A 17,543-nucleotide genomic window follows, 5' to 3' on the forward strand; every position below is an offset into this window, starting at 1 on the left:
TAAAATATCTACTTGCAAAGAGGAGAATAAAAGCGTAGGCTCAGACTGCTCAAATATTAGACTAGAACTTCTATTTTGGCTTTTCTCATGGTGGTATTCAAGAGCCTAAAAAAGCCCCATAAATTCTACAAACACCTATACCAACTTCAATCTTTAAAAAGCAGAAAGCGTCAATATTTTTTCTTTTTCTGCTTGTATACTGCTGAGAAATGCCACGCTGTTTGGGTTTTCCCAAGCAAGTCTCACTAGCTACGTCTACATCGCAGTGAGCATGGATGTACGGCAGGATTCATCAACTGCCTTATTTCACTCACACACCTGCTCTGGAAAGCCTGCCTGGATGTGCTGAAGCCAAAGTTGACTGAAAGGTGTTTTCAGCACGTGAAGGTCCGCAGCCTCAAAGAGCTTGCTGCAGGTAGGCCCAGACAACACTTGGAGACTGGCTGTAAGTACAACTGGCCCGTGCGGTCTTCAGAACAGCCCCTGCACAGCACTGCCAAAGTGTCACAAGCGTGCTGGCTGCTCCTCGACACTGACAGGCAGCTGGGGTCATCCAGCATTTGTGTATTAAACAGAAGCACATACCAAAACAAACAGGTTTGTATTTGGTTTTTTTTTCCGGTTTGTTCCCATTCCACTGCTGATTGCATGAAAATATTTTTATTGCATAAAAAGAATGACCATAATTCTTTTTTTTTTTTTAAATAACATTATAACAGGGTGCAAGCTGCTTCTGACTTCACAAATGCTCTTGAGGATAATACCTACTTAAAAAGCTCCCAAGACTTCAAGCACCTTTGGGACTCTACATCAAACATAACTTGACAGATTGACAGTTCTTCAACAATAGATGAATCTTCCTTTCCTCCAGCTTTTAATTTTTGTCTTGGCAAATTTTTTGGTCTGTTTCCTTCAAGAGCACACTAAACATATTCAAGGAGCTTTGCTTTCAGAATAACCAATTTAGATACAACACTTCTGGAGCAATATGGAAACAACGTAGCGGTTGCCCTTGCACTGTCTTGTATAAGAAACTGAGCTTACAGAGAGTGAATAGCTAGATATCACAGTTTAATAAAGCTTCTCAGCAGACACACCCACCCACCCCCCTAATATTAAAATGCATCTTAGGGCCTTTGTTAGAGGTACTTACAGAAAAGCCCTCACTTGGTGACTTCTGACAAATGGCGAACTGCTGCTAGCAAACCCTAAGGCAGCAAACTCACAGCAAGGCACATCTCAGACATAAGCAGCATCACACCCACGAACCACCAAAGATACAACTGATACCAGCGACACGAACAGTTTGCAATGACGCCCCTGCAATAGTGTCCTGTGTGCCACCAGGGCCAGCACTGCTCCTGCTTTGCTTCCACAGCCCTACGCCCAAAGCTCACCGCCTGGCCCTTCCAGTCGTTAGAGGGGAAGGGCTGACAGAGGTCGGAGCTCTCCCTCCCGCTTCCGCAGCGAGTGCCACTCGTCCGTCTCCAAAGCAAACAGAGCTGCCACATAGTGACCTGCAGGTCCTGCACAGGGCTGCACTGCCATGGTGGGTGTGCAACTTGCACTCTGCCTATTTGCTGTCCATTCATTAATATAACTGACCTTTCAATGCGGGGGTCTAGTTCTCACGCTTACAACTCAGGAGGTTTGGGAAAACGTGTGCTACAGAACACATAACGCACAGATCCTTCTGCCAAGCGGCTTCTCCTGCTGAGGCTTTGCTGCTCAAAAGGGAAATTTAGGTGAGAACTCAGCTGTTAGACGCATTTGTTATTTGTTGCAACTGTGTGAAACAGTTAAACCAATGCACGGATGATGAAAAGGTATAAGAGCAACCTGAAACATGACCAAGAAGGAAATGTACTAAATTGGTTCTAAATCACTGTTTCAGTTATTTCTGTACAAGTCTATATGTAGACAATGATCTCATTTTTTTAATCTAACCCAAAAAAGTGCCCGTGAACAGATTTGCTCTGAATTTGAAAAAATAACTGAGAGAGTTTAATTCCCAACCTTGCATCTACCCGGTAATCCCCTGAAACCTCAAACCACGTAGAAGATACTCAGAAAACCCAGGCTTGGCTCTAGCATTTCTTGTTTACACGATCGCTAAACTTCCACTAACACTGACATTAACTCATTGCTGTATCTCCTCGAAAGCACTTCTCGCTCCCTCACCGATATTCCCGCAGGGAGAACGCTAGTTCTGGTCACACTCGCCACGCACGTGAGAAAACGAGAACGCAATCCAGCAGCACATTGAAGTGCGATCACGCTAAAAGCGGTCACCTTGCTACAAGCAGTCAGAGCGAGATAACCTGCAGGCTGTGGAGGTGGCCGAGGGACGCGGCTCTGCACTGCGCAGCCAGTGGCTCGGGTGAGGCCACAGAGACCCCCGGTCACGCTGCAAGGCCTCCGATCAGCGCGGGGCATCTCCGGTACAGCCCGGCAGCCCCGTACCTGTCTGCCTGCTCCACCGCAGCCACACCTCTCAGATTTCAGCCGCTTACCTGTTTTCCCCTTCGAACTCTGCTGCCGGCTGCCCGTCTGACCTGCCCTGCGCACCCCACCCCCGAGACTGCGCCTGGCCCCGCGGAGGGCCGTTACTGCCGCCCTGCTCCTCAGGAGGAGCGGCCGCCCGGGCTCACCGCCGCACCGGGCAGCCCCGCCCGCCCACGCCCGGGGCCGCCCGGGGTCCCTCCGACACCGCGAAGGCTCACGCTTCACCTGGGCACGCCACTTCACCCCGCGGATCACCCACAGACTTTTATTGGTAGAAACGCAGGGGGGTTACAGCACGGAGCGCCGCTGCCTCGGCCAACCAGCAGGACGCCCCGGGAGAGCCGCCGGACCCGCTGCCGGCCGGTACCGGGCGGGCACCCCGCAACCGGGCCCCGGACCGCCCCTCTGCGACACCCGCCGCAGCGCTGGGACGAGCGCCCCGCACGCCTCCGCACTTACGGGCTCCGCCGCCGTGCCGCTCCGTGGAGCCGGGCCGGGCCGGGCCGGGCACCGCCTCCTACCCTCCCCCGCCGGCGGGCCGGGGCAGCCGCTTCCGGGGCCGGAGGACGCCGCGGAACGGGGAGCGCTGGGCCGCGCCGCGACCCGGAAGCACCGCCTCCGGAAGTGACTTGAGGCCCGGGCGCGCGCATGCGGGCGGTGCGGTGCGTCGGCGGGTCCAGGCCCGGCTTCCGGCCGGTGCAGCGCGGTGCGGAGGAGCGGTCCCGTCCCTCGGCAGCGGCCTGTGCCGGGAGCTCCCGTCCCGCCCGTCCAACGCCGGGCCCGCGGGTGCGCGTGTGGCCTTGGGTTGCCGGAGGGACCGGGGTTGGCTCCGTGCGCGGCGCTTCGCCGAACAGCCGGCGTCCGTTCCGCAGTTAAACGCGTAGGGGCGGTGAGAGGCGTTAACGAACAGAAACCGCGATAAACCCGCATCGCTCTGGGGCTCGGTGAGGAGAGCTGCGGCGCTCCTGGCGAGTGGAGCGGCGGGAGCTTTTCTGATGGGGATGGTCTGGCAGCCGTGCTTCGCAGGCACCGCGCTCCCCCGCTCCGGAGCGCCCCGGCATCTGTAGTTATTCGGTGGTTTTAACCCAAACCTTCCACGTAGCGCTCTGTGGGCAAGTGTAAACAGGATGCGTTTAAACAGGGGTAACTGCTGTGCAAAGGAAGGTAATTAGCCACGCTGGCCGTGCTCAGAGCCGTGGGAAAGTCCTCCTCGGTTCCAGCAGTGCTCCGTCTAGCTCAGAGGACAGCAGGGGCTTGGAGCGAGCAGGTGAGCCCGGCCGCGCCGTGGTCCCTCCTCAGACCCCGCACCGGCTGCAACTGGAGATCTTGGGGGTACTTCAGGGCTCCTTCTCCGGTGTCTGCTCATGGCCCGTTGGCCAGTGGTGTCGTCCCTCGCGGACGCAGTCTGCTTCTGCAGTCTCCTGCGGAAGTAACAGGACGATATTGGTTAATTCCTCTGGAAACCGCGGCCCAGCAGTCTGTAAACAGCTGCACACAACAAAAAGCAAGCTGTAAAGCGAGCGGGCCGGGCGGACAGTGAAGAGCGTTACACAGAGTGCCACCAAAGGCACTTGAGTGGAGAGACGCGTTTGGGGCTGTGAGGAGCAGATAACAACGGCCGGTGTCAGAGGCCGAGCGAGGGCAAGAGCTGAAACTGCTGCAAATGGCAGATCGCAGGTAACGTAAGGCAGAACCAGGAGGCAGAGCACAGCACAGAGTGCTGTTCTCCAGCACCAATCTCACGCTGGACTTACTTGACTCAACCAGTAGAAGAAGTAACCCCAAAGAGCAGCTTTCTGCTGGTTTGGTGAGGTGAACCGGATCAGTGTGGGGTGAGGTGAGCGCCAGAGCTGGCACAGGGATGCAGCATCCCACTCCGGTGCTGGGAAGCGATTGGAGCTGCTCAGCTCCTCTGTGAAACTGCCCTCAGTGAGCAAATGCAAACTGATCTGTGAAATATTGAACATAATAGTAATAAAAAACATCTTTGGAGTAGCGTTCTTAACAAAGTGACGTGACACTGGGCACATATGTGCTCAGACCAGAAAATGGTACCATAATTAAGATGGAAGTACAATTTGAATGAACATGCTAATTGCTTGGAGGGACAGTAAAAGCATAGCTACATTAAAAATTGTTGAACGTAAACCCTGTGAGACATGGTTACGGGTTCCAAATCAAACAGATGACATCCAGGCTGCAGTCCTGAGTGAAGGTACGATGGTGATGTCAACCGTGATTGAGAGGAGGCAAGCGGAAGCCAAGGAGAAGGATGAAGAGCTCTGTCTTAGCCAGGCTGAGTCAGTTGTCAGCCGTGCATCCACGAACCTCAGAGACGAGGACGAGATTTTAGTTTGGACATGACTTCTTTCAACTGAAACTGTCCATCAAAGTAGATGAAGGACATACAATGAATTAAATAAATATTTTAATTGCTACTGTGTATTGCCACGCTACAGGTGGTTTTCCCTTCCTTCAGAGGTCTCTGTAGCGGTAGTGGTGTTACCACTACTCCAAGCGTGAAGAAAATTATCAGAATTAAAGTGACTCACCCTATATATTTGTGTGGGGCAGGTGTTCTACAGAAGAACAATTTGGGTGGGTGGCCATGATCTAAAGATAACCCCTTTATAGAATGATGTCCTAATTATTCTTGATACATATATTTTTCTCTTCACACTGTGGCAGTCTATGCGTTTACACAAAAGGAGTTGAAGACAGACTCCAGCTCCCGAGGCAGCACCCTTAAGGCGCAGCTTGCCGAGCCAGGAAACCCTCTCGGAGGGCTCTTGCCTCCTGACCGGCTTGTCCGTGAGGGACACGCTCGGGCACGGCCGCGCCAGGCGACAACCACCAGGCCACCTCGGGACGGGCCCGGGGACGCTCCGTCCCGCGCCCGCTCTCCACCGCACGGCCGAAACTCCCGGCCCGGGGCAAGGACAGCCTCCCACCGGCACCTGGGCTCGCAGGAGCGGCGAGCCGGAGCCGGGGGCTGCTCCCAGGCCGGGGGTGCCGGGGACCGACCGGCCCGGCAGCGCGGCGGCGGCGCTGAGAAGAAGCGCGAGGCCTCAGCCAGAGGTTACTATAGCAACGGGAGGGGCGGGGCCGGAGCGGCGGTCGCCTCGGACACGTGACTGTTCGAACAGCCCAATCAGAAGTTTCTCAGCCGGGGGGGGGGAGCGGCTCGCGCGGGGGCAGGCGGCCGCGGCACCTCCCCGCGCAGGCTGAGTGGCCAGCGCCGCTCCCGGCGCCCGCCCCCGCGCGCTGCGATTGGCCGCCGCGCCCGCCGCTCGCAGCCGAGGCCGCCCCCCCTCCCCCGCCCCTTCACCCCCCTCCCGCTCCCTCCGGGAGCGCCGCCGCCGCTCGACCCGGCGGGAGGGCGACCCGGCGGAGCCGGACCCGCGAGGCGGGCGGCCCTCGGGCGGGGCGGTGGCGACGGCGGCCCCGCCCGGCGGGGAGGGCCGGGCCGGGGCGAGGCGGGGCGCGGGGCGGGGCGGCGCGGCGTCCCGCGGGAGGGGCGGGGCGGGGCGGCGGGGCGGGGCGCGGCGGGCTCCGCGTCCCTCTCGCGCGCGGCCGCTCTCCTCCTTCACAGGGTGACACGTCTGCGGTGAGTGAGTGGCGTTGGCAGGCTGTCAATCCCTCACCGGAGCGGCCATCAAACAACATAAAACACACACAGGCACCGGGCGGCGGGGCTCATAAATTCCAGCGGGCTGAGATTTTTGCACATTGCTTTGCAGAGAGTGTGTAATTAATTTTTTTACAGTTCTTTCCCCGTTATTTCCGCTCTTTGCTTTGCACAAGTTCAAACTTTTGATTGCTGCTGTTTTACCCCCGTTGCACAGACTTGGGATCATTTGTTATTTTTGGGGGGGAGGGCAATTAATTTTTTTTTTCCCCTCTATGATTGTGTTTTCTTGGCTTTTTTATGTTGCAATTTGGGGGTGGGGGTGTTCGCCTGGTTTGTTGTGGTTTTTGCTGTTTGCCACCCTCCTAACTTCTTAAGGATTTGAAAGCGAGTTTTTTGATTTTGTTGTTTTGTTGTTTGTTTTTTTTTTTTTAAATTTTGCCTTTTTTGCAAAGAAGATTTTTGGACAAGTGGGGAAAGACATAAAAAGCAACAATAAAAATAAAAAAGGGAAAAAAAACCTTTGAAGGAAGATTGTACCAGGAAAACTGCAAAGAAACCTTATCAACTCATTTATCCAAGCCACAAATATGATGATGATGAAAGAAGATTGTAACTAGAGAAGAGAGTGATTTACTGCACTGGGAAGGAGAAGAGAGTGGAATAAACAGCTGAGATCCGGTCAAAACACAAATACTGATTTTTTGTTGTTGTTGTTGTTTTGTTTGGCTTTTTTTTTCCCTTTTTTTTTTTTTTTTTTTTTTTTTTTTTTTGGTGTGTGTGTGCAAGAGCGAAATAAGGAGTCAGAACTGAGCCTGACTTCAGGAGCCGGGCTGACCGGCGCTCGCTCTCCCGACGCCCGGCAGCGCGGCCCGGGCCGCGGCAGGAGGGATGGACGATCAGTCCCGGATGCTGCAGACTCTGGCCGGCGTGAACCTGGCCGGCCACTCGGTGCAGGGGGGCATGGCCCTGCCTCCTCCCCACGGACACGAAGGGGCAGACGGCGACGGCAGGAAGCAGGACATCGGCGACATCCTCCACCAGATCATGACCATCACTGACCAAAGCCTGGATGAGGCACAAGCAAAGTTGGTTTCGTCTAATTAAACCTTGTTTTTTGTTTTTTGGTTTTTTTCTTTTTTCTTTTTTTTTTTTTTTTTGGTGTGTGTATGTGTGGGTTTTGTTTCTCTCCTTTCTGCTCCTCTGCGGAGACCCGGAGTCTCACAATTTGAGCAACTTCTTGGTGCCGTAGGAGAAATTACAAGCAGCCAAGGCAGAGGCAAAGTTGCCGTTTAATGATTATTTTTTTAAAGATATATATATATATATAAAAATATCTAAGCATGCGATGCTTATGCCGTCGCTCTGGTGCGCGGGAGCCCACGGCTGATCCCTGCCCGTTCCCGTTGGACACTGTCCGGTGGACACCGGCCTCGGAGCCGCCGTCCGTCCGTCTGTCCGTCCGCCCGTCGGTCGGGCGGCTCTGCGCTCTCCCTGGGAGCGCAACTTTTTTTTTTTTTTCTTCCCCCCCCCCCCTTCTTTTCTTTTCTTCTCTCCCTGCCCCCGAAGCGGCGGCAGATGAATTACAAACCTGACAAGATATTGCTGCGGGGACGGGGGACGGGGGGGAGGGAGAGAAGAAACAACAAACCCTGGCTGTTTTAAATCACAGTAAATACAAAAACAAAGAATGTTAACTCTGCAAGTCCCGTCCCCCTCCTTCAATCTCCTTAATAAATCAGTTATAATATCGCAGAACGGATCGTACCGGGGACAAGGGGGGGTGGGGGTGGTGGTGTGATTTATACCCCTCGGTCGAGCGGCATTTGCACAAAGATAATTCGGTATAAAAGTGAGAGGGATGAGGGAAAAAGAGACCAGGCCGACGGCCCCGTGTGTGTCGTGTCCCCCTCCCCCCCCCGCCTCCGCCCGACAGCCCCGCGGCCCGGCGCCGGGAGCCACCGGACCGGTGGCTCCCGGCGCCGGGCCGCGGGGCTGTCGGGCAAGGAAGGGTGGGGGGTACGAAGAAACGTGTGTCCTTCTCGGTAAAGACGCCATGTTGCTAAAACGCGACGTTAACCGCTTATATTCTGCTCTTTTTTTTTTTTTTTCTTTCTTTTCAGGAAACACGCACTAAACTGCCACAGAATGAAACCCGCCTTGTTCAGTGTCCTCTGCGAGATCAAGGAGAAAACAGGTAAGGGCCGCCCGCGCCGCCGCCGCAGCCATCTTGATCCCTCCTTCCTTCCACCCGCTGCTGCCCGCCGGCGGGAACGGTGTCGGTCCTCTCTCTCCCCTCACGCCGCCGCATCGGGATGGCGGGTACCGCCTGTAGACGCAACCCGGTGGGGTCCCGGCCCGCCCCCGCCGAGCTGAGGAGGCCCGTCCCGGCAGCGGCCCGGTCAGACCGGCTCGCTGTGTGAAATGGCGCGGTGGAGAGTTTCCCCCCCCCTCCCCCGCCTCCCGCCGCCGCTTTCCTCACAGCTCCCGAGGTGCCCCGTTAGCGCCCGGGCTGCCTCCTTCACCGTCAGGACACTTTGCAAAATAACTTGTCAGGTCTGCCTTACCTCACACTGGTTGGTTGGTTGGTTTGATTTGGGTTTTTTTCCCCGCACGCAGCGGGGAGGATAAACTTTCTGCGGGTGTGCGCTGCCCAGGTTTGGGGAGAGCGGAGCCGGGCCCCCGCCGGCAGAGCGGGGCAGGAGACGGCCGAGCCCCGGGACCCCGGCCCCACGCTGGGGGAGAGCGCGGCCAGCCTCGAGTGGCTGTCGGGCGGTGGTGTTCCACATACCAAACGTTTTCATCACAAAAGTGCAAAAAAATGGGTTTTTTCTGCGCTAATGCGACGCTGATAAACTCTGCAGGTTTTTTTAGAGGCATTTTAGGGGATGTTTTTTGCAATTTTTTCACATCACTGAATTTACAGAGAATTTTTTTTTTTTAAAGAAGAAAATTTGCAAAGTATTCTACTTTGTATTACGAGAATAAAACATTAATTATGATCTGGCTTTACAAATAAATACTTGCATTGGCTGGCTGGCTAGCTATATTTGATATTCAATCACATTCCCCTTAATTGCATGCTGAAAAAATAAAGACTGTAGCCGAAAACGACAAACGTGAAATCATTGCAAATCTCAGCTGAGAAGCCTAAAAGTGCACAGTTCTCAGTAAATTACGGTGCTTTATGTCCAAGGGTTTCTTTGCTACCGGGGATCCACTTCAGTTTCTGCTGACAGCTAAGCACTAGGGTATTGACTGTGTTGTGAATATTAAGATTGATTCTGCTTTATATTGCATTATATTACCCGGGATAAGGGGAGCGATCCCTCTCCTGCCCTCCCTCCCCACCTACCTACGCTTTGCCTCGATCGGCGCCTCACCCCTTTCCATCCTCCTTTGGCTTGTGCTTGTTTTCTGCCTTGCCCTAAACTTTTTGCCTGTCCTGCTCCGGAGCCAGCCCAGCAACCTGCCCTCGCTGTTCAGACATTTTGCACCAGGCAGATTTCAATTAAGGAGGCAGGCATAGGTCCTGCGATCACTTTATTTGCAGAGGGCTTAGCCTCACTGTTTTGAAAGGAAAGTATAGTCAACCACATGTCAGAGGTGAGCTGCGAAGAAAAACCCGAGTCCTTTCAGCAGCGGGGATTACTGGCAGAGGGTGTTTGGTGAGGCCACCGCCGTCTCGGAGGCGAGGGGGAACCTGACAAGAGACTTTGTGCTCTGAAACCTTTCGGGGTGTTTCAGTGATAACTTGTAAGTTGGGATCCTGCCTTTGTGCTGCAAGTAGTCGAGCCAAGTTTGCAAGTTATCTCTTTTGTGAAATCGCTGAGAACCAACAAAGAGTGAAGGCGTCCGCCTCCCCAAAGGCAAGATCCTGCCAGCCCCGCAGCGTGGAGGGACAGGATTAATGCACTGGGTGATTGATGGAGGTGAATCCACACCCCCCACCAAAAACTGTTCCCGGAGGGGGACCTTCACTCAGGGTCTCCTGGTTGAGATGAAATGTCTGCATAGGCTTGAGTTAGCGTGCTAAAGCAGAGGAAATGTGAAAATAAATTCTAGCATATTTTCTGTGAGCTCTTTTCGTAGGAAACAGCTCAAACAATTCCGAACTGGCAGGGTGAATGGTCTGAGATGCGATTAAAGCAGCGGTTCCCCCTGTCCCCCTGGTACTCTGCATTGTCTTGTGGTCCGAGCACTTAAATCCGCCTGCAACTGGGTCATGTGCCGGTATTCAATTCTTTTTAATCAGAACCAAAGTTTGCCTTGGTGTTTGCAGTGGGAATTGCCGTGATGGCTTTATCGCTGCCTTCTGTGAGGAGGACAAGAGGTGAGGAGGGAGACTGTAGCCTACACATAAAGTGTTAATTGTAGTCATGTCCGTTCTGAAATAAGTAATGCAATATTTAAGTCATTTTTATATTGAATTATGTATTTTTTTTTACATTTTAGTAGTTTTCAGTAGCATCAGCGAGGACTTTGCGAGACTGGTCATGAGAGAACACGTAGAGGAATCCTCAGTTTAGGCAGAGCAACTCTATCCCTTTCCCGCAAGGGTTAATGAATGCATCACGTTTTTAAAAGCCTCTCTCTGTGTCTCACTTAGGGTTAGGAGCCGAAGATTATTTTTTTTTTCCCTGTGAGGTATTTACCGTGTACAAAGCAAATCACAGAGCTTACTGAATTTAGCCTGACATTTCTTTTTTAACATTTTAACATTTTCAAAAGTGCTGCATAATACATTTAAGAGCTTTGCAGATATTAATAGATAGGTGCATTCTTAGAGGCAACCACAAGGTAGCATGGTTTTCATAAAGAAACTGCCACTTATTTCTTTAATTAGTTCAAAGAAAAATGATACCCAAAGTTCTAGTGAAGCCCCTCTAATAAAATATGAAGATAAGCAAGTGAGAGTCTATCATCGACTCTATTTTGTTGTATTTTACCCGTTCCCTGAGGTGTCGCTTGGAAGTGTTAAAGTTGCATTCTTAATGCGCGCTCACATCTGTTGCATACCTGTGTAACAGTCTGTCTCCTTACGCGTCTACCAGTAGGAATGAAAAGCTGATTTGCTCGCGCCTTTTTTTAGATGGATCTTTTTCACTGACTAAAAATCCTTCGGATTTGTAACCTGATTAAGCCTACATTAGGACATTGCTATACCTGAGTACTGGTTATTCTCATGGAGATAGAAATGAAAATATATTAATTCTTACAGTCTTAAAAACGGTTAGGGAATTGCAATTATTTCCCAATGGAATGACATATTATTAGGTCCTGGATTGCGTTGATAGATCGGGGTTTTTTTTATCTTTAAAAACCATTTGTATAGATAGGAACGCACATTCAGAAAAATGTCCGAATGCATGTGCGTATATGCACAGACGTAGGCATTTATTTATTTATTTCTATAAGCCCAACAGAAACAATGATAGCTGCCAACCAAACCCTAATTTACTGTCACCACAAACCCTAAATAGCATTCATTTACTAGTAAAGCCTAATGGCATACATGATGGTTTGCCAGATTTGTGGCCTTTGTGAGGCTTATAAGCAGGACTGACTTGGGAAGATCATAAAACTTAATGAACTTCTCGACTGCAGGAGGTGTCCGCAGGGGAAGAGAAAGGCCTGCTTGGCTGGTTGGGCTGGTTGAACTATTTTTTATGTCTAAAGAGAGAGGAGGAAAATGTTCATTAAGAACGTGATCCCCTCGTGCAGAATTTTGTTTTAAAGAATGAAAGAAAAAAAAAAAGGTATGAAACCCAGACAAACGGTGACGTTAACCACGGGGTTAATTTCTTGCTGTTTCCCATGTAAGCTAAAACCTTTATTTTTATTGCTACAACTGTAAATAGCCATATGATGCCATTCTGATGATTAAAGGGCTGTATCGTGCCCTTACTTGCTGCAAAGCTCCTTATTGATGAAAATGGCCCAACTCTTTTAGGAACGCCCCTTGTCAATATGCTGCAAAATCTGTAAACCGCCTGTTAGGTTTGAGAAGGATTTGCTTTTTGCCTTGTCTGCTAGCAGAATTCGAAAACATTAACCCCTTTCTTCACTGTGGTTATTTAAAACCCGAATTGCAGGACTCTTCCCTTGCATTACACAAATGTCAACTTTTCAGTGTTTGTAAACTGTCATTTAGTGCCAACAACGGGCAGTAATATATAATAATATGCAATCCTAGCAATCCTGTCTGAACATTAAACAGTTCAAATGGAACAATGAAATGGCACTGATAGTATACATATATATATGTGTGTGTGTGTATGTACATATGTATGTTAGCTATTTTCTAAATATCAGCTGTGATGTTATTTTTATTCAATTTAGCTATTTAAAATATTTATGTGCAGCCCTGGTGTTTTTTCAAGCTGCTAAATACATATTTTTGATTTACCCTGACTACATAAGGAAGTAAGCATTGTGTATTTATGTGCGTACATCTTTTCTTCAGTTTAAATTGTTTAGCTTTTGTTTCCTTTCTCATGCTTCAGTATCCAAGATTTTTCACTGAACCATTGGTTATACTTTTGAATGTTGGTTTGTTGTTTTTTTTTTAATTGTCAGCAAATGTATTACAAATGATGACGTGCAGTAGAATGTTAGGTCATGTACACTGTCCTTATGGCAATGACATTGCTTTTCTTCATAAATGTCCTACTATGAAAAAATAAATTGAATAAAGTATCTTGATTGTTATTTGGTCATCTGTTTCAAACACATTCATTATCAAAATTCTATTTCTTGGGTGGATTTCTAACAGGCTACTTCTCTGGTTAAGAAAACAGGCGGCTTTTGGTGATTATTTTCATTAGAGAAATTCATGTTACTTTGTCTTACAGAACCTATAACTACACAGTCCTTTTAGACCTTAACATTGTTAGTGCTCCTTCCTATATTTAAATAACAATCTTCATGTTCATTACCAGGATCTGTGTTTCCACATGTTTGGTTTTTTCAAACGCCCCCTCCATAAAGGATAAATTTGGACCTACTTGTCAATACTAATTTAACTAGGAGCAGGGATTTATTTTATAGCAATTTTTCATGTCCTTCATTTTCTTTTTGAATTTGACAAATTTGCTTGCTTATCTGAAAATACTAAATTATATGAGTTACTGTGTGGTGTATTTTAGGATGCTTGTTGTAAGTTAAGGAATTTTTGCATTTGGAGATAAATTATTATAATAGTGTGTGGTGAATGCAAAAGAGCCTTTTTTTTTTTTTTTCAGGATTTAACACATTTATCAAGCTCTATTCCTACAGCTTTCAATGAAAAAGTTGTATGATACGGATATTATGCTGTCTTTTTTCAATTTAAATATTGATTTGTGTGAAACATTAATATAATGATATTTGCAGTCTACCGTAGACAAATATAAGCAGAATTAGACATACTGAATTGTTACAAATGTAATGCAATATTTAAATACATATGAAGGCCATATTAATAATTATATAGTAGAGCGCGAGAGAGTCCGGTTTGTATCTGTCCTCAGGTTTTAGACTGTTTTTCAATTCCTCGCACATCATGCGGATGAGGGTTCGATGAATATTTTTCTGGATAGCAGGAATGACTAGTGGAGCTGTGTACTAGTGAGTCCGTATGAGCAGAGCCCGAGTGGAGTTTTCCCATCCTGGTATCACTGGTAGAATTAGATGTAGCTGTTTGTATTCCCTGAATTGACACCCTGAGAAGAATGCTTTGTTTGTTTTCTCAGCAGTCATGTTTAATGCTATTCGCTTATCAAGGTGATCAGCATGGTTCAGATAACACATGCCTGACACAGCCTGCCTTTTTTCACCATCATGTTGACCTTTTGTCACATTTGCTTTTCTCTGGTAGGCAATTCATGTCCTTAAGTATGAACGGAGTAAATAATTCACATCAATATTTAATATAAATTATTAAAGTTTCTGTCAGCTCTTATAGTTCATGCTTTTATAAAGTTGGAGTAGTTCATCAGCCAAACAGATGAATTGCGCTTCTCAGCTGGACATTAGAGCTCCTCCATAATGCTGTCTGTACAGTGGAAGTAAACAGGGAATTAAATACGAAAGGAAATGAAGCCTGGTACTTGAAAGCTATATATTTTTCAATAATGCACATTCTTTAGGAAGGCTCAAAGTACTAGATAAATATCCATCGTCATTTATTTTGTTATTCCCATTCTTTCCCCCCCCCCCCATCATGTTGCTAACAGAACTGAAGAAAGCCCCACTGACCCCGGCATTTTCTTCTACTCTTTGTTATTAGCCTTCCGTTAGTGCTCCAGCCCCCTTGGTGGGTTTAGGGTGGGTGTACTACTGTTGGGGGGTTTTGGTTTGGGTTTTTTGTTTTTAGTTTCTTCCCTTAATGTTCTTTTTTTAAAGATTGATGGGGAGCACTAAGATTATGAAGTTTCAGGGGTTTTTAGTCCTTCTTTATAAATTTCAATTTATATTTTGCAAAGCGACCAGTGATTGCAAGTAGATTCTGAAAATATTTTTTAAAGAAGAAATGGTCTGATGCCTGACTGTAACAGCTATAACGTATTTATTGCTTCAAGAATTGGATAAAAATAGCATGTTTTGCATAAGAGCATATAGTAAAAATCATTATGCACTTACTTTAATTTTATTCCATTTTAGGTATTTTACTGTGAATTCTTTTGTTAACTATTAGTTCAAGGCATGTTGCACAGTCATACGAACTCGTAACAATATATGAATCACCGACTATCAGTGTGTCCTACAAATCAATCACTTGGAAAGGGGGGTGGGTTTGTATCATGTGTTTACAGGTCAAAACCTTTTGCTATACTTAAGTCATGCATCAACATTCAAAGCTAATCTCTCATTCCTCATTGTCCAGCAGGTGGCTTTTTCATATTTAATTTTTAATTATTTATTGTAAGTGGGAAATGGAATTTAATAATATCATCCTGATTGCTTTTTTTTAGAAGAACAACGGTTTTTCAGTATATCCTGTTGTCTATGGTAGGGTCAATGAAAGCATCTAGAGATCTTCAAGTATACAATCTAAATTAAGATTCTAAACAGGCATTACAGATGCTGGTAACTTTGGCAATTATCATTTTGTTTGGTGAACAGTAGTAAAACAGTGTGCGGTAAAAGTGTTTAGAGAGAGAGGATAAATAAATTGAACAGTTTTGCAATGCAAAGTGGTTTGTGGTGTTTTTGAGGATTTCTTGGCTCTTGCTTAACTGCTATTGTGAAGCCTGGAGCAGATTTTCCCATTGCTAATGCCCTAGAAGTATTAATTCACTTTGATATGCTAATTAGAGGGCATTATGCAAGAAATGAGATTAAGTGGCAGCATGAAGCCATTTGCCTGTCAGTAAATTGAGAGCTTTAGCATCAGGAGGAGCTTTGTTTTTTCTGAGTTTCTCTTGGTTTTGCATATAAATAAAATTGATTGAAAGGTCTAGAGAAGCTTCTAGAACATTGGTGGTTCTTTTTCTCCTTCTATGATTATTTAAACTTCATGTTAAAGCCTTTCTCTGAATATTAATTGATCTAATGGGAGATACTGAACATGAAGAATTTCATTGTATTCTCAGTTACTGTATCTTAACAAAAGGAAAGTATTAGAATTCTTTGTGTCATCTGATTTTTGTGGTATTATTTTAGATATATCTTACAGCTTTGTATTATAACCTCTCTGACTGCTAACCGCTCCTATGCTGAGAGCTCTCTCTGCACGGAGGTATTTTTGTCAGTTCTGCCGGTTTTGGGATGGGGATAATGAGGGTCCGACCAGCCAAAGTCAAACGGCCGACAGATTCCTGGCCGACAGGGCCTGGGACATTTATCACCACCACTCACAGCACTGCCCATCATTTCTTATGGAAATCACACGTATATTTGCCTTCATTTAGGAAGGAAGCATTGTAATATTGACCATAGATTTTATTCAACTGCCAGAAACTGTGTTAAAGTAACATTAAGGGATTGACTTACAGCCGTAAGAGCGAGGAAATTTGGAGTTAATAGTTAAACTCTGCCCTTAACTCAACTCATTGAACCTATTTATTAGACCATATATGATACGTAAGATCACTGTGCTGAGACCTCTGCAGTATTAGGACGCTCCAGGATGACTCAAAGACGAGAGTTTCTGATTTAGTTCAAATTTTCCTCTGTGGTTTTTTTTTTTTTGTGTGTGTGTGTCTGTCTGTGGTTTTTATTCAGCCTTGGAGTTGCTTTACTACAGTTTTGTGGTTAGCTTTCTTTTTATAGTACTGTTTAACAAAATATCAGAGAAGTAATTCTGGAAATCGAACAAAAATTTATCAAAAAATAAACCAAAACAAAACCGACCCAAGCCTCTCTAGTCCTCTTTGCCTGAGTGCCTGCAGAACGTTTGCTGCTTGTGTGCCCATCTCCTCCACAGATCGTTGTCGCAAAGTCAATCAGGGGAGTAGTGCTAGAGTGACAGTGCTTGTTATGAGCCCCAATAGTTATTTAAAAGAAAGGAAAAAGGATAAAAAAAATCCCCCAGAGCTCTGTGCGGGGGCTGTTCATGCTGGATGCACATGCTCTCCCTGATCCTGGCAGCTGAAGTCTATCACTGTTGGGAAATTTTTAACATGAACCACATAAGACACGAACCACCGCGCTTTCCCCGAAGCCACAGGGGTTTTCACGTCAGTGCAGGACAAGTGGCACGCATGCTGCGGGTCCCTGCCCGCTGTCCCTGCCCTCAGCGCCCGCGGGAGCTGCGAGCCCTCGCCATCCACCCTCCCGGCTCTTGGCCAGCAAAGACTGCGTCGCACGGGTTTCACTGAAAGCATGATGGCCCTTCTTGACCGTAGTTCTCAAGAGCTTTGGGTTGGCCCAAAGGATGCGATCAGGAGTTTATACCCCAAAAACTTTAGTTATCGTAGTGAACCATTTTGATTCTGGGAAGAACAAAACAGCACCTGGAACTGCCAAATCAGTTCTCCTCACAGAAAGCAAAAGAAAGCATCCGTGGTCTCCAGCTGCACATTTTGAGTTTTGCGTTCTTGAACAAGAGACCTAAATAATGAAAATGTTCTGTGGCCAACCTTAACTGTCTCAGTACCAGTAGACCCCGACAGCGTTGTTTCAGGAGAAGAGGGTGCTGGGGATGACAGCCTGGCATTTCAGGGTTTGACTCCCGATGCCGGTCGTTGACTTGAGAAGGAGGAACCTTCCCCCGGCCCCACGGAGGAGAGGTGCCATGACCGTGCAGGAGCAAACCCGGGGCTCCGCTGCAACGCAAGAGCTCGCTTTTCCTGTCTTTAAAATGGGAATATTATCCTTCAGATTTTTTTTTGTGGAGATTGTGTTGGTGCTACATGTTGGAAATGAATCATTTTATCAAGTATTGGGTATAATTAAAATTGTTACATAAGAAGTACTCTACTGGCAC

The 17,543-nt window shown here is 47.8% G+C and overlaps 2 protein-coding genes and 1 long non-coding RNA gene across 6 annotated transcripts in view; 1 reads left to right on the plus strand and 2 right to left on the minus strand.

The window, feature by feature from the left end:
* The window catches only part of MAPKAP1 (MAPK associated protein 1), a 105,473-nt gene extending 102,365 nt beyond the window's left edge, over positions 1-3,108 (minus strand). The window contains exon 1 of one of the 2 annotated variants that reach the window (XM_075771960.1): positions 2,965-3,108. The gene's annotated coding sequence lies outside the window, so the exon portion shown is untranslated. The remainder of the gene's footprint in view (positions 1-2,964) is intronic. The other variant, XM_075771957.1, reaches the window with a different exon arrangement.
* Positions 3,109-6,120: 3,012 nt separating this feature from the next.
* The window catches only part of PBX3 (PBX homeobox 3), a 114,324-nt gene continuing 102,901 nt past the window's right edge, over positions 6,121-17,543 (plus strand). For 2 of the 3 annotated variants that reach the window (XM_075772056.1, XM_075772058.1), the window contains exons 1-2: positions 7,025-7,221; positions 8,257-8,330. In XM_075772056.1, the coding sequence (XP_075628171.1) occupies positions 7,025-7,221; positions 8,257-8,330 (271 nt within the window). Of the gene's footprint in view, positions 6,249-7,024; positions 7,222-8,256; positions 8,331-17,543 lie in introns of those variants that run through there. The other variant, XM_075772057.1, reaches the window with a different exon arrangement.
* On the minus strand, positions 6,539-8,430 carry LOC142604610 (uncharacterized). Its single transcript, XR_012838462.1, has 2 exons — positions 8,293-8,430; positions 6,539-7,201 (listed from the first exon to the last, which is right to left on the minus strand). It is a non-coding gene; the product is annotated as an uncharacterized LOC142604610 (long non-coding RNA).

This window comes from Balearica regulorum, chromosome 20, assembly GCF_011004875.1.
Source record: "Balearica regulorum gibbericeps isolate bBalReg1 chromosome 20, bBalReg1.pri, whole genome shotgun sequence".
In the NCBI taxonomy this organism is placed as follows: Eukaryota; Metazoa; Chordata; class Aves; order Gruiformes; family Gruidae; genus Balearica; species Balearica regulorum.